This window comes from Bemisia tabaci, chromosome 5, assembly GCF_918797505.1.
Source record: "Bemisia tabaci chromosome 5, PGI_BMITA_v3".
In the NCBI taxonomy this organism is placed as follows: domain Eukaryota; kingdom Metazoa; phylum Arthropoda; class Insecta; order Hemiptera; family Aleyrodidae; genus Bemisia; species Bemisia tabaci.
This window is the reverse complement of record NC_092797.1, coordinates 5,526,405-5,550,698: the sequence shown is the minus strand read 5'-3', so window position 1 is coordinate 5,550,698 and position 24,294 is coordinate 5,526,405. Positions and strand designations below refer to the sequence as shown.

General features: G+C 40.2%; 1 protein-coding gene across 4 annotated transcripts in view; it reads left to right on the top strand.

Annotated features, from left to right (window-relative positions):
- Positions 1-24,294, top strand: part of LOC109034870 (Protein C kinase 53E) — a 337,504-nt gene that overhangs the window by 195,446 nt on the left and 117,764 nt on the right. For 2 of the 4 annotated variants that reach the window (XM_019048244.2, XM_019048242.2), the window contains exon 4: positions 15,675-15,783. The exons of the other annotated variants lie outside the window; for them this stretch is intronic. In XM_019048244.2, coding sequence (XP_018903789.1) covers positions 15,675-15,783 — 109 coding nt within the window. The remainder of the gene's footprint in view (positions 1-15,674; positions 15,784-24,294) is intronic. 4 annotated transcript variants of the gene reach the window in all.

Genomic DNA, 24,294 nt, shown 5'->3' with positions numbered 1-24,294 from the left:
TGTGGGACCATTCCTTTTTTGGGTTAGCGTACTGAGGAGAAAAAACTTTAACGGATTTTCTGGTTTTTCCCTGTTCGTGTGCCCGGGAAAGTGTTAGACTTTAGTTTGACAGCTAAAGCGCTCTTTGTGGATTAGTCTTGTGGAAACTTAAAGCCTAAAATCAGAAGCACTCATAATCCCTTCTTTTCACTTTTTCGCCCTTATTCTGTTCCCTCTCTGTCTTCTTCCTTTTCGCTGTCCCCCTCTTTTGACCAGTTCTCTATGTTTACATCACCACTCTTTTCATCTTTTTTAATAGCATTGTTGTTACTCACCGTTTATCGTTCGTTTGTCGTTTCGTAGATGTTTGATGTGAATGAAAGACGAGATTTGTGTGGCATGAGGGCATCTCGTACGTAAAGTCGCTTCATTTTTAACTCATCTGCGTTTCTATGAAGTATCTAGTAACAACCAGCGTTAGCTGATTTCATTCAAAAGAATGAATAGAGAAACGACTTGATGTAGTAATGACAGGCGTGAAAAATAGCTGAGGCGATTCAGGGCTTTTAGGAAATATTTAAGAAATCAATTCTATGGATGAAAAATGTATTCTGTAACATATATTTATCCATAACCACTTCTATTCGGATATGAAGTCCTCCAAAATTTTAAGAGATAAACACTTCTGTTTACCTTTGTTTTCTTCTTTTAAAATATCGTAGTGAAGTTTACGTACAAAAGCAGCCAAACATTGGCTTCTGGGAAAATCATTGAGCATTTCACTACTTTTCAGCACATATGAAGATCAAAAGTCATTTCGTTTAATAATTCAGGGGAGGTCATCCATTTTACAGAAATATGTCCCTCTACAAATCCAATATTTCTGAAAATCCTCCGATGATAGGAGTATCTCCCTATTTTTTTTTTTTACAATTAATGCGTGAAATAAAATAAATATGGCCACCCATGGATCTCAATTCTCATAATTTGACTCATGACTGCTACTGCACTGTGAAAGAGTACATACTTATTTCAAAGGGGAGTTAATAATAATCAGTTTTGGAAAAAATGTTGTGCCAAAAAAATAATCTCTGCTTAACTCTCCATCAACTTCTGAAATATCTTCACAAAATCTTGAATCACTCGGTGTAAAGAAATCCGCCCTAGCTTAATACTGACCTGATAGATTGTGAGCAACTTGCCGGATCGAATACTCGTCAATGCATCTTTGAAAGTTCGCTGTAGAGAACTTTCTTTTAAACGCCGCTCTATCACAAATCTTGCCTGGATTTTCATCCACCGTCGATTGTTTTCGATGATTTTTGTCGGCCAGTTTGTAGAATCGCATCTTGGTGTGTGCGTTTTTGGATGGTTTTCAGTTAAGGTAGTCGGTTTTCACGTTTTCCAGTAGCCTGTGTCACACTATCAAAATACTCCATCAAAATGTCAAGTCATGCGCTGTGATTGGTCCAAGTCATCGAATAAGCCAATCACAACACCCGACCCTCATATTTTGATGGCTACCTTTGATAGTGTGACACAGGCTATTCACTAATAATTTATTTTTAATCCGTCGTGAGAAATCAAAAAGCCTGTTGGATACTAGCACATTAGTTGACGTTGGTGAAAATATTTCTTTTCTAAGAATATACTGTGAGGGTGATTTATTTAGACCCACTTTTCCCCTGAATTCCCCTCGTTTAAAAGGTAAAGATCAGATTCTTTACAGTTTTAGTCGTCCTTGAATTTTTAGGAACTCCCATACGCTAATCCGCATCTTTGGATAACCTTTGCAATTTTTAGCGATAGCTCTAGGATAGCGTAATCTTACGGTGTATTGATGGGAACCGCATACACTAAGAACTTCTTAAAATCACTGAGACTTCTTAAGTGACAAGTTTTATTTTTCAGCCGCTGCAAATACACGTCTCGCAGCACGAATAATTTCAGCATTAGATTTCTGTTGTTTTTCGTTTATTATATCTTTTTTCACAGCGTATTCACTTGTCAGAGCATGCGAAATTATGTTGTAGGTACTGCTTCTGTGTGCGTTTGTTGCGAATTGGACAATGTTTTGCGTTTCAATTGATGTTAGTTGTTCAATCATCGACTTTTTTTCTATCATCGATCCAAAACTAGCGAAAAATTCAACCTTTCATTAGTAGTGAGCGTGCGATTTTATTTATAAAACGAACGCATAGTGTAAAGAGCTCTTGCTCTCTTAACTAAGTAACTTTTTCGTTCAAAATCTACTATTTCAAACAGGTTACATTAAATAGTTAATCTGATTTGATCAAACAATATCAACATTATGTATATATTTGAATAAGTGGGATCATTGGCTACCATGGCTGTGATAGATGTGTAGGAATTGATCGACACGCAGGTATGTTTACAAGATGACTATGGATGGTTATGAAACATCGGAGGAAATTTCAAAGCATGGTGCTGATTTATTTTTCGTCTAAAAACACAGGCGGATCCAGACACCTCGAACGAGAGGGCGTAAGAGAAAATTGTTGGAATTTGAAAGCATCGTATATGCAATTTGAGTTAATCTCGTCATGGATAATTACCAAACACAAGCGTCATTCCCTCTTCTTTCCTCGGTTCCTTCCTCTTTCCTCCGTTCCTTCTCTCCATCCTTCATCCCTTCCTCTTCCTCTTTTTTCGGGCGAAGGGGGGGGGGGGGGCAGCCCTTTCCCTCCCCTGGATCCGCATATGTGTAAAAAATAAAGTTCTTAAGGCTGAGTTTAGAAGAATTGAGTTCTGGAGAGTTATATTGGAGTATTGTTGCCGGATTGTGCTGAAAAATCAGCATCTTCCTCCATTTAAACTCATTTTAAATTCCTCACTTTAATGGCTTAACATGGCAACGTTGATGGATCTAAGTTATCGCAGTGTCCATCCGCGAGTTTCCATCGCGGCGATGAAAATAAAAAAGAAAACCTTACTGCCTCTGATACTCTCGCCATACACTGTTTCTGTCGATAGCTCTCATTTTTCTACACTTAGAAACTGAAGATACGATCCTAATCGGCAATTTAGCCCGCCCGCAATGTCCTCTTGCAACCGCGAAGCCAACATATTCGTTCCTCGTAACCGATGAAACCACAGTTAATAAAGCAAAACTCGCATGCCAGAGAATCCAAATTGCTTCCATACTGCCGTGCTAAGGAAAAACGCCGCATGAGCCACCAAGCGTTGCCAAATTTCCTCTGGTGGATCACAAATTCTCGGGAAAATTTGTAAGTATTTTTCCCCAAATTTTTCCCACAATTTTTTTCGCAATTTCACCTGAAGTTCCTGAAAATTTCAAGGGAAATTATTCGTAGCTTTCCTCAAAAATAACCCCTTTATCGGAAGAGATTTGGCAACTCTCAAGTGTTCATACGGCGTTTTTCCTTAGCGCGGCAGCATACTAAACCGAACACATTTTCCTCTAAAGCGAGGGAGAGGGAGGCCGATGCATTTTTTTTTTTTTTTTTTTTTTTTTTTTTTTTTTTTTTTTGCTGGTCTCGTAATGAAAAACTGAACAGTGTGTGATGCGATAACGCCCCCACTGCCGTGCTAAGCAAAAACGCCGCATGAACTTTCAGACGTTGCAATATTTCCTTCGATAAAACCCGAATTTACTGGGACAAGTGTAAATATTTTCCTTCAAATTTGTCAGACGATTTTGTTGGCAATGTAGTCTAAAATATCTGAAAAAAGGGGAAAAATGTGCAACTTTCCACGATAATGCATGTTTTGTCTAGAGAAATTTGACAACTCTCGATGTCCATACGGTGTTTTTCCTAAGCACGGCAGAACTGTGCATTTCCTTTTTCCTTTGCCGAGGCTTTGTGGAATCCTTTCTGCGTTGAATCTCTGTGCTGCCACTCATTCGGAATAACCTGCCTACTTTTTCAGTAAAAATGATAAGTTATAAACGAGTTCGTTAAAAGTGAAGTTAATTAGGAGCAGCGGATTGTTTTTGCCGAAGTTGTTTTCTCCAATCAAAGGAGTCAACTTCGATAAAAACGTGTTTTCACTTCAGCAACTATTTTAACTCCACAGTCGTGACATCGCCTATTCAATCCTTTGAAGGCAATTTATAATATGTGAAAGAGAAGGTCATATAATGTGAGGAAATTTCAAAGTTTTTCTGTTTTATCAGCAGCTCAATTTTTGCGATTTATCCGTTTTAGCCATTCCATCCCTGGTAAAAATTGGCGATAAGAGCTATGTTTCAAAATACCGTAGGAATTCTCATAGCCGGCTAAAGAAGGCTACAGAAAATATTATTGCTGGCTGTAGAATGCGGAGAAAATCATTTGGCCGAACTACCTATACGAAGCGATAAAAAATTATGCGATAGTTCCTATCGCCTGGCTTTACGCTTTGTCGCCTGGCTGCTGCTTTTTCGCCATCGATTATAAAAGGCTATAAGAAATTGTGTAAAAATTCATGTGCTCTGGAAATCATTAAGTTTAATACGGAACCACCTTAATATTTACAAAGCATACATTATATTTTCCTTTAATACATATTTTTTTTCATCAATTAAAATGAGAATAATCCATACAGAATGTGCAAACATTTCAAAATCATGAGTTGAATAACGCTGACTCCGCCAGATTAAACATTAGAGTCTAACACAAAGCGGAGCGGCGACGCATTGGCGCCTACAAACCTAACAGGGATACTTCGTGCATTGCGCAACGCGTAAAGTATCCCTGTTAGGTTTGTAGGCGCCTGGTTGCCCGCTGCGCTGCGGAGTGCCACGGCGCTTGAAGCAACTATTTCACCCCAGAGGTATTGCACAGTATCATACGAAACTGAAGGCGCTCTAATATATTAGGAATGGCAGGCATCCATCAAAAGTACGGAGCTTTCCTCGCAAAATAAAGTAAGATACTACGGCCCAAAAAGAGAGCAGTAGTCAAAAAACTCACTAAGTCCTAGCATCCGTAATTAGTAACGTTTAGCATACACTTTATCACCTGGCTATTGCTTAATCGCCATCGGCTATAAAAGGCTATAAGAAATTGTGTAGCCGGCTATAAAAAATATAGGAAATCTTACAACCGGCTGTAGGTCTATGGTATTTTGGAACACAGATTCTACTGCCAATTTTTACCGGGGATACCTTTTTCTCTCCTTTGTTAAAAAAATCTGACTAATTCCCTCACAAAGTTTTGTCCGTGGCTTTGTTTATATTTTAAATTAAATAGTTTGCCCGTCAAGTGAAATGAAGTTCGGCGCCTATTTTCCGCCCATTTTCTCATTTAAAATACTTCTTTTTAACATTTACGATTTAAAAAGAGAAATCATGCGAAAAGTTCAGAACTACTACTAACTCGCCCCCTTCCTCCCTCTTTTTTCATTCTATCCAATTGTCTCCTAAAAATTTTACCTCCGTGGACGAAGATTGGTTTCTCCTCAGGCAAGCACAAATGCGTCACAAAATCAAACCTTTTGGGCGCTTCTGGGTACCAGATGCGCCCTTTCCAACCGTTCGACTCCCCCGATGTAACATGTACTATACTACATGCCCTTTTGCCTTATGGGTAATGACGCCATTCTGGTACACCCGGGAAAATTTGATTTTTTTCTGCATCTGGTATTCGTAAAAGTTTTCGTGAAATGTTTTGCTTTTAAGCATAACAATCTCGCACGAACGTATTACCTGGTTAAAGTATTTTAGGGCCTCCTTATGCTTTAAATACTTATATCCGAGGCAGTACTTTCAGATCGATTTGAAAATATTACGAACAGTCACGTGATCTCTTCATTTTAGTGACGTATTACTGTGCTACTTTGTGATTGGTTCATTTTATTGGCGCAGCATCGACACGTCAGCTGTTTGCGGCATTGAGCGGAAGGTTTAAGGTTATGTCATGGACCATGAGAATAAATAAGGACCCCCAACTCCAGTTAGCGGAGACATTAGCGCTGCCTATATTTTCATCCATGGCCGATGTCACCGCCGGCCGGCCGGCCGCCGGTCCCTCTCTTCCCCGCGACCCGCGCTTCCCCTCCCCCTGGCTGAACTCCTCTTCACGCGGCCCCGCTCCCCCGCGACCTGCGCGCCCTACCTCGCGGCGTCGCGACGCCGCTGTCCGCTAGATCGCGTTGACGCACCAGCTTTAGAGGTTCCGCCGCTCTTTCCCGTCGTCTGATTTACAGTGGATCCTTTATGTTTCCATTCACCACCAACATATACTCGTCACAAAGTGCTTGTGGGAAGTCTCAGATCTTCGCGGTCGATCTGTAGTTTGAAGGGTTTTGCGTATGCTGTTAAAGAATCCCACTTCAAATTCCATCTTCGTCAGCCTTTCGGGTACATACGTAGGTAGTAATATGATGTGTCAAAGAAGCGCCCTTCAACGCTTGGGCGTTGGAACTGCTTGTTTTATTTTATTTATATTTTTACCGGATGGACATAAAATACGTATAGAATCTGCGAGGTAATGATTGGGCACAACCACGCAACCTCGAGCAACAATAATTCATGCACTGTCCACTCGGGGCGTGAGCTAGACCGTAAAAATTTACGTTTATTCGCTCCGTAAAAGCTTCTTTTTTATACCCCGCGAGTTTCCGCCCCGCTACTAATCCGAACGGCCCTCGATTACAATGTTGCCTCAACAAAAAAGATTCTGCCACAATGGACCAGTAGACAGGGTATGAATCCGACTACATTTTGCAATGAGGAAGTATTATTTCTGGTTTGTCCATAGAAGCTCTCATCTTTATAAGCAAACTATTAGCGCATAATTTGTTTACAAAATTGGCCAGAAATTGTGGTTCTGTATAGCAAAAGTCAGTGCAAGCGAATGTATGTAACACTGGGAAAAAAAACACATTGGATCTAGAGTCCAGACTCTTAAAAACATCAACAAGAAAAAATAGTCTTGATTCAATCGGATTTTTGCTTAAATCAAGAACCAAGCCTCTTAATTTGAGCGGATTTCCTTTTGATTTAAGCAAAAATCTGATTGAGTCAAGAGTATTTTTTCTTGTCAATGTTTTCACAAGTCTGGACTCTAGATTCAATGTGTTTTTTTCCCCCAGTGAATTAAGTACAGGCAGGCGTCGCCTGATTCCTTCCAATTTTTCATTTTTTACAAAAAATGAAGGAGCATTCTGACTTAAAATTGTATTAGTATTTTCTTAATAGTCAAGGATAATTTAGGAAACTTAAATTCTGGTCATTTAGCCTATAACCCATCTTGTGGTTCATCTCTTTTTATGCTAATAATATGACCGTACTGCAATTTTCCATTAAAATCCTCCGAAACCTTGTTTCTTTTCTAACGGTATTTTCTAACGTTTCAACGGCTTAACTCTAATGTGTCAGTAATTAAATATAATTCTGATTTCTATTAGTATCAAGAATCACGTCTTTAAAATTCCATCTTATCGCGGGACCAACTATACTTCCGTAAAATCCGAGTATTGCTATTATTAAAATCCGTTACTAAACAAATTCAAATTACCTCTTAAAATTATTCTGTTTAAGTATAGATAAAAAATTCTGATGGCAAATGCAGAAAAACTTGTATCCCGGTTTGCAAGGTTGCACATCTTGTTTGTCTCGATCAATTCTTGCAAAAGTAGTTACTAATAACACATAATTCGTTGTATTTTTCACTAATTTGTCTATTTGTCATGCACAAAATAGTGTGTGAAAAATTCATTTACCAATGTTCATTCATTTTTACTAGGAAAAAATGTTAAATAAAACAAAAGCGGACAATTTGAAATTTTTAATCGAGAATAGTGTTTTCCCTATCAGCTTGTCGAGCAATCTCCCTGTGATTTTACTCCTCTCAGTTGCAAAATCCAAAGTGCCTTCAAATGAGCGTATAGGCAAAATCGTCTCCGGGACGTTAATATAGTTGCCGATACGAGAATCCGCATCTAATCATGCTAACTTTCTGAGGTTTCTCTCCGGTGAATCTTTACTGCAAGTATATCGATTTATGAATATATAAATTTATGAAGATTTCTGTCACCGGTGGTTATCTATATTATATTGGATTATATCGATTAATCGGAATTTCGCATACAATTCGAACAGTGCTGTATGTGAAATTTTGAAGAGGGGACGTACAAATACATTAAAATGCGTACCTTATCTAGCGGCGGTTTATTACCTCAGAACTACGAAGGATGAATGCTTGTTGATCTCCTGTATAACAACATTTTGTGAAGCGAAAAATGGAGCAAAAAATAGAATGAGTTACCAGGAGTTTTTACTCTGAACGGCAATGTTCGCAACAGGCTCATTTCGAGTTTTAAAAAAACTCGACAGCACGCAGTGCGCTGATGAGGAGATTAAAGAGCTTCAGGGTAGCCAAGCTAGGCCATAAAAGCTGGTTATATTATATGGATTCAAATCGTTTCATAGCCGAAGGAACGTATTTTTATTCCAAGGTTGCAAAATCTACTCACAAAATTATTTTTCTCCCGTAACAATGACTGTCCGAAATTCCGCTGATTTTTCACAGTAATCACCCGAAATTTTTTAGAAATTTTCATTGAATTTTTTTTTATTTCCGAGTAAAATACGAATGATGGATATCGATTAGGGCCGCATTTCAGCTGAATCTCCTGAATCCTACGATTCTCTGCTCATAGAGGTTTTGCTTTTTACGGCATTCATCGTGATTTGGCCGTTTCTGGTTTCGCACTGGCCTAAACATGACTCTGCACTCCGCAGGCCAATTTGAACAAGAAATGCGGAGTTTTCGGCTTTCGATCGTAGTCCCACCTTCTTCCTTGAAGGCGGCCCACAGTGGATCGAGTCAAGTGGAGAGGTCGGACATGCAATTTTTGACTAAAACTGGAAATTTTGATGTTTACTCTGTCACATTTTAAATTTCAAAGGGTGTGTGCAGTAGGACGTTTCACGAGGAAACCAATAAAACCACTCTTAGAACCTCAAAAGCTTGTATAAACGGAGTTATAAACTTTTAAAGTTTCCAAAGTTTGTCCGACCTCTCCTATCGACTCGATCCATTGTGCGGCCTTCATACCGATGTTATACAGGCTAGTGTACACTAGTGTCACACAGTGTACAGGCTAGTGTTAGGCTAGTGTTAGTGGCCGAAAATTACCAGATCATGATGCATTCCGTTTAATATAAACCCTCAGGGAGTGAAAAATCGTAGAGTTAAGGAATTCAAGGTGGGCCCAAAACGGCCACTATCGATACCCCTCCTTTGTAGTGAAAATTGTCCATTAGCTTCCAAGTAAAAATGCAAATTTTCAGCAGTAATTTGACATCGTTTAAATGGACCATATTTTGCAATAAGAGCATTTTGCGTTTCAGAAGGAACGTAAGTGCCTTTAGTTTCTCCATGCAGATACTTGCTTTTATGGATGCGCCAGAAATAGTAGTTTCTACCTGCGAAATGGCTCCAAATGGAGTTACGTTCTTTTGTGCTGATTTTTTCTCGGCTCTATCTGGCAACACTGAAGAGCCCCTATTTGCGGGGGGCCACGTCCTGCCCTCTTTCGGTGGTAATTTTCGTCGCTGCTCTCACGTAAGGACGTTTCTCTGTTTCCGGATGAGCCCCAGAAACCGTGGACTTATACGCGAAACATGGCTCACGAGGAAATTAAGATACGCCTTTCCGTCAGAGAAACGACGATATTGGCGGAAGTTGGGGGCGAGCGGGCGATTTCCGATTCGACGTGGCGCTCGCTCTCGCTGCCGCGCACGCCGCGCCCAAGGTTGCCAGATTATGCGACAAAATACGGATTTTTTACATGGGTTCTATTGGGGAAATGCGCTGATTTTTCAGCATTTTCTGGCGACAATGGCCGCGCCGCGCAGTGGATCGAGTCAATCAGAGAGGTCGGACAAGAAAATTTTGCTTAAAACTACGCATTTTGATGTTTATTTCGCCGCATTTTAAAGTTCAAGGGGTGCGTCTACGAGAAAATTTCACGAGGGAACCAATGGAACCACTTAAAGAATTTCAAAGTTTTGTATTAATGGAGTTTTAAGCTTTTAAAGTTTCCAAATTTTGTCCGGCCTCTCCCATTGACTCGATCCACCGTGCGCCGGTGCGACGGCTGCGAGCGACGAGCACGTTTCAAAAATGCAAAATAGCTGCGGAATAATTTGTAGGTCTGACAGGTACAAATGCGATTTTTCGATGTTCACCCGTGACAGTTGCGCCCGAACCGTGGCTTAATCGCTTCTCCCGGTTGCCGATCTTCGTGTGTGCAGGGGCGCCGATGGGTTTGCTACGTGTGGTTACCAACTTGTTAGAGCGAATAAAAGAGTTTGTCCTTGTGGAAAATGGCTCAAAATCATAGTAAGAGCATCATTAAAGCCTGAAATTCACTCTGAATTTCACAATCTGGATAAGACGTTCGCTTATAGTTCTTAGTTTTTCCCTTCAGAAAGTATACAAGGATAAGTGCACAGGCTGTCTTAAAAGCAGTACATGTTTCGGGGAAGTTTCCTAAAGTATTTCTCGCGTTTATAAGAAACACATTTCTTGTGGAAAAGAAAAAATTCAAAATTCCATGGTCATCAGTGTTCGAAACTCACAGGCGCCAACGCGCCAAATACGCCCAAAAAATCGGCCACGGCGCCTGAAAAATGAAGGCTCTGCGCCAACGTGGCCCATAAAAATCTGAATTTTCATATTAGGTGATTAGTCGAAATTTTTTAATTTTTCTTCTTCGAATAGTTTGTGCTTGTTCTATCATTCACGATTTCATTCTAAGCGCTTTTGTCTTCCCTTAGTACAGCTACTCACAGACTCACTAGTTCTGTCACGAAAACATCTTGCATCTAACTTTTCACTAAATGCGCCGTAATATACAGGCAAAAAGTCAATTTGGCCCCTAAAAAATCTTCAATGGCGCCTAAAAATTAGGCTTGATGCGCCACATGGCTGCTAAAACTCAAAGGTGAGTTTCGAACACTGATTGGTCATCCTGTAAAAATTTCAAGACAATGATTGTCCACCTGAAAATAAAAAATTTCCCAGGGATTGAACGTGGTTATGAATTCTACCCATCGCATTTTCATTTTTAAACCGAGAAAATGAACGCAGATCGAAGGCAAATGAAGGCAGAATGGTAAATACACAGTGTCCCAAAAGTATTACACGTTTCGGGAAAGTTTCCCAAAGTTTTTCTTGTGTTTTTAAGATGATGGAAAGAACACAATTCAAAATCCATAGTCATCCTGTAAATGTTTCAAGGCCATGATCTTCCCCCAAAATATACAAGTTTTTTCCGGGTATTGAACGCGGTTTCGAATTTCAGCCATCGTATTTTCATTCTCAAACCGAGATAATGAAGGCGGATTTAACTCGGCTTTACTTTCTTAAGAGCCTTGTCGGGATCAGAGGTGCGTTGAAAGAATTTCACGGAGGGGAATCGATGCAAAAGCAGTCGGATTAATTTAATTGGCTGTCACCCGTTAAACACTTCATTTCTGGCCGTCAATCTCAGCCGGAATAAAAAGTGAAAGATCCTCCCTCGGAAAAATGACGAGCTCAGACAACGCGGTTTCCCGCAAGGGGTGAGGGGGGGGGGGGTTGCGGGATAAAAGCGCAGATTCGCCCGCGGGGCCGAGCTAAGGATCTCCAATTTGTATCAATAACTCCGATTTTAATTAAGTGATTCTTACCTCCCTCGGTCTTCTGTTCTTCTGTTTTACACGCGCAATACGCTCAGACGGCGGATTCTTGCGTACCTCAACAGCCGCCGCCGCGAAAAGAATGAAAAATGAGCTGAGCCGAAGCAGCCAATTCTATGTAATATCCCGCCTTTTTTACCTTGTCCGTTCTCGTGGTCGTTATTATTCCGGTTTATCAACAGCGCCGGTCTGAATCCTCGGCAATCTGGAACTTGACGTTAAACGATATCAACGGGGGCTTTGCGGTTGAATCGAAAGCGAAAACCGAGGAGCATTTTCATGAAGGACTCAGTGGCGTGGCGTGCTTTGCGATAAATCGATTGATCTGTCATTTAAACCTTTGGAAACGGATCAATTAACAGGTGTTCGCAGCGAAAATCTTAATAATCGATTCTTTACCACGGATTCAAATGGGAAAATATCGATAACCGATCATTCATGCCACGCCACTGGAAGGACTAGTTTCTTAACGTTCAACGTTCATGCTGCCTTGAGGTTTTGGAGATTTTCGGCCATTCACGCCTTTCGCCTTTCCTCTACTCATTCGACAAAACGATGGATAAAGCGGAAGACAACGGGATTCGAACGTGGGACCTATTGGTCTAGAGGCAGGCTCGCTGAGCGTTAGGCCAATCTGTGGGCTGATTTTGATGAAATTGATAAACAAAGCAATGGACAATGAAGACGTAGGGAGTACGGAATGAGTCGGTGGAAATGGTTGGTTTTAGTCTGTTATTTACCTTCCTTGTCCATCACCCTCTTCCACCAATCGGATCCCTCAATATCCCGTTTGTTCTCTTGGTCTATAGCTTTGTCTATCGATTTCAACAATCAGCTCTCTGGCCGGCTTGTTTATTCTTCCTTCTTAATTTTTTTTTAGGTGAAGCAGCTAGTAGCGACGGTCGCGCTGTCAGACGAAATAGTCGAATAACCTAGCCTAACTTCTAAAACACGCATCAATTCCGCGGAAAACTCCTTCCGACGATTTTTCCGCCTGCGATCTTCCTTTTTCATTGCCGCACCGAGCAATTTTCCTCGGATCGGGTGCAAAACGCAGATCCGCGGGCAAACGGCGCCCCTGCATTTTATATCCCGATTTCTACTTCCCGATTCCATTTCGATTTTGATAGGTGAAGTTTTTAAGTGCGGCATCGCAACGAAATCGCGGAGTCCCGAGAATGGAGGAAAGTTTTTAATGAGTTTCAGTCACTGAAACGGCTCAAACTCAATTTGCAGTATGCAAGATTATACCTCTATACCTGAACTTCCATAACTTATTTTTGGAAATTTCGAGAGATACTCGTCGGGGAACTTGCCGTGAAATCAATTTCATTTTCTTAAGTTCTCGCAAATGCTCTTGAATCTAATAATCAAAGTTAACTTGCTCAAAATAATTGAGATGCGTAAGGTTCTGAATACATTTTGATTGTCTAGAAGTTCAACCCTTTTCGTCTATTTTACCAACATATGCATTTCACATACCATAAAAATTTCAATTTTGCACAATATCTCTGATGTCGTCGGCGAGAGTAATTTTTAAAAAATACAGCAGTGTATGCAGTAGTCGGAAATTGGACTGCATTTTGCAATTACGAACCACACAATTTCTGACTTAGTTCAGAAGCAACGTATGTACCACTAGTTTCCTTGTTATCATGACTGTATTTACAGAATTACTAGAATTTGTGGTTCCTAATTGCAAAATGAAGTCTAAATAGTGTTCTGGCCAAAGAAAATTACTCGTTGCCAAAGTTCCTCTCTCTTTTTATTTCGTTTTCATAAAATAGGCAAGCAGCATAACGCATTGCAAATTCCTCTCGAGATTATGAATAATGTACTCACAAAATATTATGGCAGAATGCTGTTTTGCTTTCTTGTGAACGCATTTAACGCGAGATAAAAGTAGGCAACGTGTAATTTCATCATGCTGGTTATGTCAATAGACAAGCAAATCAGAGGGAGACTAAACAAGTCGAAATTTTAAAGAATTCTATAGTTGAAGGTGATTCGATGAACGCCATATTTTGTGTCAGAACGACGTGCGATTTATCGCAGCGATTAGTTTCACGTACTCAGCAACTCGCCATTTTTATTTTTGAAATCGCATTTCTGTTGTCACGAGACAGGAGAATTCATTTACCAAATCAGACTAACAAATTCAGCGTATGAAAGGCAGGGGTTTTTTAAGGGAAAAAATTTCGAATTCTACTGCTGTTTCGATATCAGTGTCGAATGCGGTATTTCTCCCATAAAAAAACCTTGCCTTTATTTCGTTGATTTTGTGCATCAAATCTGGTAAGTGGTGGTGGATTTGTATTCAAGTGCTGTACTGATAACAGCACTTGAAGATATTAAATTAATAGATGTAAAGAAGATATTTAACAATCATTAGCAGTAGAGAAGAAGAGGTAGAATAATATATATTCAGGAAAAGAATATCAGTCTCGTGAAATGCGATCTCAAACTTCGATAAAAAGAGAAGTAGGCTAACAACATGTAACTTATCGATGCGATGCATTGCGAGTCGTTCTGACACAAAATATGGCGATCATCGAATCTTCTTTTTGTTTTTTGGCACATACTGCTGTCTCTCGGAGCACGGCAGTTACCGTGAATCGTGGAATACTTGTTGCGTATACTTTAACTGTTCGTGAGCAACCGGCGTATTCTCCCTCTCCTGAAAGTTGACGAACAAACGGAAAAACGAAGCCTCCTGCCCCAGCCCAGCGGCATCAGGAACACGAGTGAATGAAAGTTTTCCAATGTTTTTATATTATCGTAGCTCCAGGTTTTGAATCTTGACGAGTCGAAAACTCAAATACTTTCCCGACTGGAACACGCTGCTTGTTTTATAGTTTTAGATTGTTTTAAAAGTTCCTCGGATCGTGATTGCTTCGCCTCCCGCAGAAACCCTCGAGAACTTTCAGTCCACTGGAAGTAACCGCACCCAGTGGCGTATCCAGAATTCCGTTTCTGAGGGATATCATAGGCCATATCGAGGAGTCTGAGGAATATGGAACACACCCAAAAAGGATCAGGCGGGTGCGGAAAATATTCGGGAATTATACTCTATCAATATTGGTACATTATACACGGGTAGATGTGTTAGGGGTAATCCACTGAAATTGTGGTACTACTCCAATTCTGCCATGCTAAGGAAGAACGTCGTATGAACATTCGAGAGTTGTCAAATTTCCCTCGATAAAACGATGTATTTTTGACGAAATTTATGCATATTTTTCCTTAAAATTCTCAGATATTTTAGATTGAATTGCGCACATTATTGTCCAAAAATTTTGAAACAAAATATTTATAATTTTCGCGGTAAATTCAGTTTTTATCGAAGGAAATTTGGCAACGTCCGAAGGCTCATACGGCGTTCTTCCTTAGCATGGCAGAATTGGTTGGGTGATATGCATACTTCCAATTGATGTGGTAGCTCCGCAACTCATGTTGAGGTAGCACCGCAAAATTTGGGCTAGTAACCTAGTTTATTCGGGTACTGCTACAATAAATTGGTAAAATTAAGTGCTGCATGTATTATGCACTTAAGCGTATTCTGATTGTATCCAACAATTTCATCTTCAGCCCCAGAATTCTCCATCTTTTAGAATCACCAGGAAACACTGCTGGAATCGTAACACATCTAACTGTAAGCTGACTCCACGTACAAATTAAATTTAAAAAATGGAATAAACAAATTTTTATTCTATTTTTTGAATTATTCAATTATTGTTGGCCGCCGCGTTTCTCATCTCTCGAATACATGCGTCGATTTATTTTATTCATGATCCGAAAATTAACAGTCTCTCACTAGTTCAGTACACTAACAGCTTGAGATTTCACCAAAGTACTTTAGTGTTCTTCACTAATGTGTCTTAGCATTCTCTTGTTTTTTGAATGACCAGTCTCTAAGTGCTGTCAGTTTTGTTTTGTTTTTTTCTGGTCACATTGCTTAGCTGTTGTTTTTGTTTTGTTTTCGTTTTTGCCTGATGGATGTTTGTACCCGTTTGTTTTGCTTGATTGTTTGATCGTATAGATTGATTCAAAACACAAATGGGAGGTTCACTCTTACATCACGCCTACGTTTTGTGATCATTGTGGAAGCATGCTCCATGGAATTTCTCAACAGGGGCTCCGCTGCTCAGGTAAGTCATTACCTAAAAGTCACCTCTTAATCATGCTATCTTTAAAATTATGTTCGAATTTCCATTTTCAAATATCCCATCGTAGGGTTGCCACGGTTAGGAAAAACCGGTATAGTTTGGAATAGAACTTCCTCCACAAATGTGGCTTGGTTTCATTTTATTTAATTAGACTATTTAAATCAAAATGAACTATATCTATTCTGACATGAGTCCTGAGATCCATAAGAATACATGCGTATGAAAGCTCATGTCACAATAGACATAGTTCCTTTTGATTTTAATACGTCAAATTTAGACCCGGTCTTGTGGCGCATCGACTGACTTTGACAACTGTGCGGAGAAACTTGTTCATCGCAACGTGCTGATCTCATGATCCCTCAACGCTTACTGTCGATTTGATTGAACAAGGATATACTTTATTTCAATGATTGCGCCAGTAGCGGGTTGTGTTTGGCGATGAATCGATCGATCTGCCTGTGAAACCTTTGGAAAAGATCGATTATCACAGAATACATTAAGAATCGATCATTTAATATAGATTCAAATGGACAATAATATCGATAGCCAACCGGATTGTGCTTCACTCGTGAAAACGACCGTCTCGCATGTCGGCGTATAATAATGGCACTCCGCTTTCAATATGAATCAATGCGCGAACTTGTTGCTGATAGCATTTCGCCTTTTCATTTCTTTCTGAATTGATTTCGCGAACTCATCATCGTGCACTCAATTTATATATCCCACCCTAATTAACGTGGTAGAGGTTAACCATCGAAGACCCGACGTTAACGGGTTCGAACATGAAGGCTTGGGCTTGAAATTGATTAGCTATCATTGCGACTCACAATGGTTTGTTTCCTGAAATATCTGACAAGATGATTTTGATGGTTACAGAATCACACTGAAAAAATAGTTCTGTTCACAGGGCTCCTGCACTTCTTTTGTAACAGGGTCAGAAGTTTCCGTTATGAGGACAGAGTACTCTGTTCCCACTACCGAAATTCTGTTCTCACAACAGAAAAATTCTCTAAGTGTAACAAAAAAACTGCAGGAGCCCTGTGAACAGAAGGTTCTGTCGTCAGAACCATCTATTTTTTTCTGTGCAGCTACGTCACGACCCTAATATCACAATTTATAGTAATACATATTTTTTTTAAATATCTCCTATAATCATATAATATTTCACTGGACGTTATTTTAAACGAGGGAAATAAACAAAGAACATATTTTAAATTACGATTTTGAAACGATTGTATTTCAAACGTTTAAGGAAATAAGTTGTAAGAATACAAAAACAGTTTTCAATGTGTTTTAAAGCCATTTTTCAATCATGTTAGAAACATTTTCAAAATCTCTGAAAGTCGTCAAAAGACAAAATACGAGAAACAGACAAAAAGTGATTTAAACACGACTGTAAATACGACGTAGAAAAGAAAACCCTTAAGAAGTATCAACCGCAGCCATACGTTCTGCGTACGAGAACCAGAGCGCCTTCAATTTTTTGTGTATGCAACGAGGACAACCCGAGAACACGAATAGTTGCATTGGAGCGCCTTGAATTCTTCTCGCTTGTGATAATAAAATGTGCCACTCATTTGCAATCGTATGTCGTCTTCACACGAAAACAGGACGCTTTGAGTATTTCATCAAATTGAAAAAAAGAAAAAACGAGGAACTTAAAACTACTTCACTACTTTATTTATTTTTTTCTTTCTTTCTTTCTCTAATACACTTATATTACTACTACTACTACTACTACTTTCATTCTTTACCACTACTACCGCTTTAAAATAAACTTATCTTACTACTACTACTACTACTACTTTCATTCTTTACCACTACTACTACTACTACTACTACTACTACTACTACTACTACTACTACTACTACTACTACTACTACTACTACTACTACTACTACTACTACTACTACTACTTTTCTTTCTTTCTTTCTATCTTTTTTTAACTTTTTGAATTGAGGCGCTCTCCTAAACTAAAAATTTAACTTTCCCATCACTCTCCACCACATTGGAGATCCAGTGCTGGACTTTTCCCCACCATCAAGTATTTTCATTATTATACCCTTTTTTCTATCTATTATTTTGTTTATTTCTATTTTTCTTCCAATCCTCTAAATTTTACGTTCTTGTTTCCTCACCATTTTCCAAATTCGTTTCCTTTTTCATGATAAATCGCTTTCCTATGTAATCTAATCACAGGCGTGTCAATGGCCATAGATGCTAAAGAATCCCTTTAAAGTAAATGTACATTGTACATCACTACCACTACTTTCTCTCTCTCTCCTTCTTCAGCACTTTTATGGACAAGCTGTTCAATTGCCGAAGATATGTTTTCGAAATCGATTCCCATTTAAAGAACGAGGCGGATACATAAAATTCGGCGCTCAGTTCTGTACGATTCCGATTCGGAGCAACTCCCGCGCAGATTAATTCCGGTCAATCTAGATGATTTATGCACATAATATAGTGAATTAATCGCATCCACGAGCATGGATTTAACTCTATTACTTCCGCTCGAAAAAACGGAATTCGGTGAATCATCCGCGGCCACTGACACTTTACTCATCGCGCCGAATTGTTAAACGTAAACAGAGGGAGAGATTCTCGTTGATGGTGCTCATCAGTTACGACTGCCGCACAGTAGAACGAACGAATAGAGGAGCTCGGAGATACAATTTTTGGCTGGAATTTCAAAATTTGATGTTTATTTCGCCATAAGTTCAACTTCAAGGGGTGTTTCTGACAGAACATTTTTAGGATAAAACCAATGGAGCCACTCTTAAACTGTTTTTGTTTCTAATTTTCGAAAAAATGGGCTTTCAAAGTTTCCAAATTTTGTCTGACTTCTCCTACTGACTCGGTTCAGTGTATGCCGCTACTTCCGCACATCCCCTTCCCCCACCCCCTCCCAACCGGATCAGCACTTATATCGTATCTGAGTAGCTTGTTTCGGAAATGTTGTACACGGTATTTTGATTTTAATTCTAAATGCAACACAACACATACGTTTGTGCTTTTACGTTTCATGTTGAAATAAGTCATAATGGGTCAGTTGCGTTGGTCACAGCATCGTTATTGATGCTTGATTCTTGTAGTTTACCTAATAATATTGAGATCCTAGGGGGCTATGCCCCCTGGCTGCTACGCGGCCCAACCCTTTCAGTGAGCGCTTCGCGCTCTCTCAGGCCTGCCTCGACATAAGGACGACCAAAAAAATGGAGGAATTTCATACTCGGTTTTATTTCGTCCAATGTCTTTCTGGCCGGGAGCGATTGGACCAATAAGAATCGAATAAAAAATCGGCATTTATTTCAAACTTCACGCCAAGGCTGAAACGAAACGGAACGGAACGGGCTTTTCGTCGCTTTTGGATAGTCTTCAGCAAAGAAGCATGCCTCCGATTCGCTTACCTTACCGTTCTAACATCAGACCAAAATTCAACATTTCCTGCTTAGTTCAATTTTCCGCTTAATTTAAACTTCCCCCCATTTCTCATCGGCGGGAATTTCAAATTTTGCCCTCCTTTTTAAGCTACCGGCAGAGCACAGGGGAGAATTTCATGAGCCGCCCTGCTCCGTCCGCAGCGCGCATGGCGCACGACCCGCCTTTCATTATTACACTTCTTCTAGCGTTCAGAGTTCACTAATTACTTTACACGGCCAGTGTGTAATCTTAAAAGTCGAAAATTTAAAAAAAAATGTACAGAAAATAATACGCACCATATACGAGTTTCTCCGCCAGGAAGCTCTCCCCGCAAAAAATCGTTCACCACTCGCCCGTCGGAAGCGGCGCGGCGTGCTGCCAGCACGAAACGCGCACTGACGCCTACAAACCTAACGGGCTACTTCACGCATTGCGCAATGCTTGAAGTATCTCCTTAGGTTTGTAAGGGGCTACTTCACGCATTGCGCAATGCTTGAAGTATCCCTTTAGGTTTGTAGGCGTCAGTCAGTACGCGTTATGAGCTGGCAGCACGCCGCCGCGCCGCGCCGCAGCGTGCCATATACTTGCCCACAACTAATAGGTCAGGGTGTTAAAATGTAATATTAGGCGTAGAAATATGCTGTTTGGACGGATCCCAATATTTTAGGGTAATCTATAAGAAGCATGCATCAACTCATGATTCTGTGACCAGCGCAGTTGGCCCATCGGACCGGGTTTCACGGAAAGGAACCAAGCCACATCACATTTTGCCAGATGTAATGGGGCAATTTCATTTTTCACAAGAGAACATTTCTTCAGACTCTTTTAAAAGTTTTAAGGAATTGGTTTCGCCCTACGCTGAAAATTCACCGAAATTTGCACAAATGTTCGAACAACAGTTTCCCTGTAAACGATTAAATTGCTCAATTCAATTTGGTAATATCATGTGGCTTGGTTCCTTCCTGCTTAACGCGGTCCGCAATTGAAGTTAGAGCCTACCTTGTCTCACAGAATCTCCCATCTCCCTCATTATATTCTCTCTATTAAAATAAGTAAAAGCAAATTTAAAAAATTAAAAAAAAAAGTAAATTCATCAACGAATATCGAAGATAAAAATTGAAACGATTCGCAACTCTTAAAATCAACCATTTAACAGTAAAATTGTCCATGCAGAGTGAGGAATAGCATATAAAAAAGGCCATCATCACTGTAATGTGCGGGCGAGTGTTCTAATCTCTAGAGGCCTTTTTTTTTTAAACGGCGCGGCGTCCGGTGATAAAAAAAATACAAACATAAAATAAAAACAATCGGACAGAAAAAATGAGACAAAAATCTCCCGACCGCCGCGAAAACTCAGATTTTTGTTGACGTTTCGGAACTGCTCACTCTCTCCCTCCCCCTCCATCATTTTTGGCCGTCTCGAGCTTTGTTGTCAGATAGTGCTAAAAAACCAGTATTTACACTCATTCAGCCCTTTGTTAAATATCCAAATTTTAACTGACGACATGGCAACCTCGTTGTCGGGGGGTCATTAGCTGAAGAGAACTCGAACGCGGGGTCGCTCGCGCCAGCAAGCGATATAGGCCCCGAACACAACCGCGTCATGTAAGAGCAACGTATGAGCATTCCGACGTTGCCAAATTTCTCCCCAGTAAAAAAAATTCCTCTCGAGGAAAGTCATAAATATTTCCCCTTGATTTTTTCAAAAAACCCAGAAAAAATATCGGCTCAAATTCGGTGTAAAATTCAAAGGGAATAATGCACAGGCTACCCAGAAAATCCGTCTTTTTGTGTTAGCAATTTGGCAACTTTGGATATTCGTTGGGTGTTTTTTTCTCCGGGCACGGTAGGATAGGTATGCCATGCCGCTGCGTGTTGAAATATTCATCAAACGTTCCCTCGGATATGCAAAGCACCCGTCCGACGTGCATTCCGCGCCCCCGGGAGAAAAGCGCGTAACTTTTGCTGTGAATCCTGCGCACGTAGGTGGTTTTTGGCAGCGACTCTCGCTCCGTCGAAATGTGAGCAGGGAAAAAAGAGGTCATTTCCACGTATTCGCCTCATTTCGAGCCGACATAACCACGACATGCCCCCGACACGAGTTAGGATCGCGGAGGTTTCGTGGCGTGCTTTGCGAGGTATCGATTGATCTGCCATTTAAACCTATGGAAAAGGATCGATAAACAGGGTGTCACCTCGACAATCGATGCCTCACCGCAGCGTCAAATGGGGAAATTTCGATAATCGATCATCAAGCCTCGCCACTGTTCGAATTGTGTGCGCTATGGAGAGTAAATTATGCGATTCCCGGTGACTTTGAAGTATATGGAAAATGAATCGGTTGTTTTCAAAAGGAAACGAGTCCGTTTTTGCATGAGTCTTGCCTTGCATAAAAGGACATATCAACTGGACGTATTTCTACCAAACAGACCTATGCGGAGGTGAGAAACATGGGGTGCGCTCTAGGAAGCTGCATAAGAAGCAATGTAAAAGTGGGCGTGGTTCCTTTTGAAGAATTGGAAAAGCGGGATACTGCATTCTATCAAACAGACCTATGTGCCAACTGAATGAGGAACTCATGAGCCGCGAGGATGGCAAGAGAGCGTTGTGGACAGGGCTCATGAGTTAAAGACTCCCTCCAGCGATCTCCCCGCCGCGCTCCGGCTCCTTCATTGCCGCTGACGTCACTGGCGCTTTATTATTCCCATTCACTCTTACGGCCAGAGAACTAACGAGCACACCCCATATTTCTCACCTCCACATAGGTCTGTTTGGTAGAAATACGTCCAACTGAGACTCATCGAGGAATGGACCGGTTCCCTTTCGGAAACAACTCGTCGCTTACCTGACATAAGGGCGTAACTACACTCTGCAATGAGCCCTGTCTTCCATACAATTCAATGCTTTTCCGGGCTCATCTCAATGTGTAGTTACGCCCTTATGTCAGCCAAGCGACGAACTGATTCAAATATGAAATTAGGGAGGCCGAAGCTATTCATTCACTCGATAAAGGGAATAGATGAGCGATTGCTCTTTCTGATTACGAATGACACGATGGTAGTTGAGACATTCTTCTCAGAAACCACGTAGAAGTCTTGTAATACTGCTTGAAGTGTAAAATTTTGTCGGTATATTTCAGCAAAAGAACATAACTAGTTAATCATTTTTTTTGAAAGTAAAGAAAGAATCTTATAAATTTTCAGAGGGAAAATTATGAAGAGACCTTTATATCATTTATTCGCACATAAAGTTGTGAATCTGAAGCATTGAAGGCATCTGAAAGTAAAGGGAATCGTATACGTCGTTTCTACTAAGCATTTGTGAATTCGTCGTTCCCCGCACGAAAAAACGTACCTCCATTCTAAAGTTGCAAAATTGATTCAAACAATTTAATTTTTTGGCAAGAATATACCTGTCAAATTTTGGCCCAACATTTTTCTGGTTTTTACAGGAGATCCGAAGAAAAATCGATGAAAATTTTAGTTAGAAATTCCCAAAACTCTCCCGGTAAAAATGCAATTTTCTCGGGGAAATTTGGCAACATTGAAATTTAGTTACGTTCATTCGTGCGGGAAACTGCGAATTTTATCCGTGCCAATGGGGAATTTGCATGAGAAAACGAGAATATTGCCCGAATGCTTTTCTTAAATTCATTTTCTAGTTGCGTGCATTACAGCACAGTGCATTTTTCCCGTTGGTTGGACCCCGCAAACACCCCCAAAAAGCCCCTTAAATTTCAAATACTTTGGCGGGAAAATTTAAAACCAAGTACAGCGAGAGTGTGATAGTTGCGTGACGTCCCAGTACCATCTCAAAAATACGTGTCTTGATTGCGACGTTTCAAAATCTTCGCATTTTCTGTATTGTTATTTAATTTTTTAACGCAAAATCGTTTTAAATTACATAAACATATCAGTAGCCTAGAGCAGAAGGATCGTAATTGCATTTTTTAAATTTTGTATCCACTGTAAATCTGTGCAGCGGCCCGACATCGACAGAGACGCTATGGTTTCATTGTATCGCGGCATTGTAAGTTCCACCGTCCCAATAAAATCGCCTTCAATTTGATGGATACTTCCTAGCATTACCGCAACGCTCGAATAGTTGCTTCACTCAGAGTGACGTACCCTATGTATAATGATGATTATTTGGACGGATTTAACCGGAATTAGCCTGACTGTATTTCACGTTACACAATATTCTCTCGTGTTTTACTTTTTAAACTTAGAACTAAATTACGTTACGTCTTTCAACTTTCTGTAAATTTACTCTAGGTCATGAAAAATAAACTCAACGAATTTCAATTTTCAGCGTCACCTCGTTTCCTGTTTCAATAATAAAGCATCAGAGGAAATTAGGGAACGTCTAATACAGTTAGGTTAATTCTGGTTAAATCTGTCCTCATATAATCATCATACTAAACGTTCCCCCGCAAGAAGAGAGCCTCTTCTCAATTTACCGAGAGTGAGACTAACTCGATTGTTTCAAAATCGTTATTTACGACCCGTCTGCTCTAAGTTACTCGTACATCCCGTAAGAACCTGAGATGAAACAGATATCAGACTGTCAAAAAGAGAACCTTTTTGTGCCCTTTTTGGGGGGACCTAATAGATTTTGCTCAAAACAAATATAGTCTTTAAGAAATCTTCCAAAGGAAGTTTTAGCTTCAGTTCAAAACTCATTTTGGCAACTCTGCGTCTAAAAATTTACAGTTTTTACCATTGAAAAATGCTATTGATTTGAAGTTCCTTCGTCGGAAACAAGAGCTCTAATTGATCTCATTTTATTTTCCGTGGCACAGTAACACCGACTTATGATGAAATACCTCAAAAAAATAACACGGGGTCATCTAAAGTTGTTTTTTCAACCGAGGACCTTCAAAATAGTAGAATTTTTCAATGGTAAAAACTATACACTGTGCAAATCCGCACTACCAAAACGAACTTTGGGCTCAATTTAAAACTTTCAAATGAGTATCACTTCATCACAAGGTTTCATGTAGACCACATTTGAACGAAATGAGTTCCTCCAAAGAGGGGCACCTTTTTGACAGGCTCTTTCGGACGTGG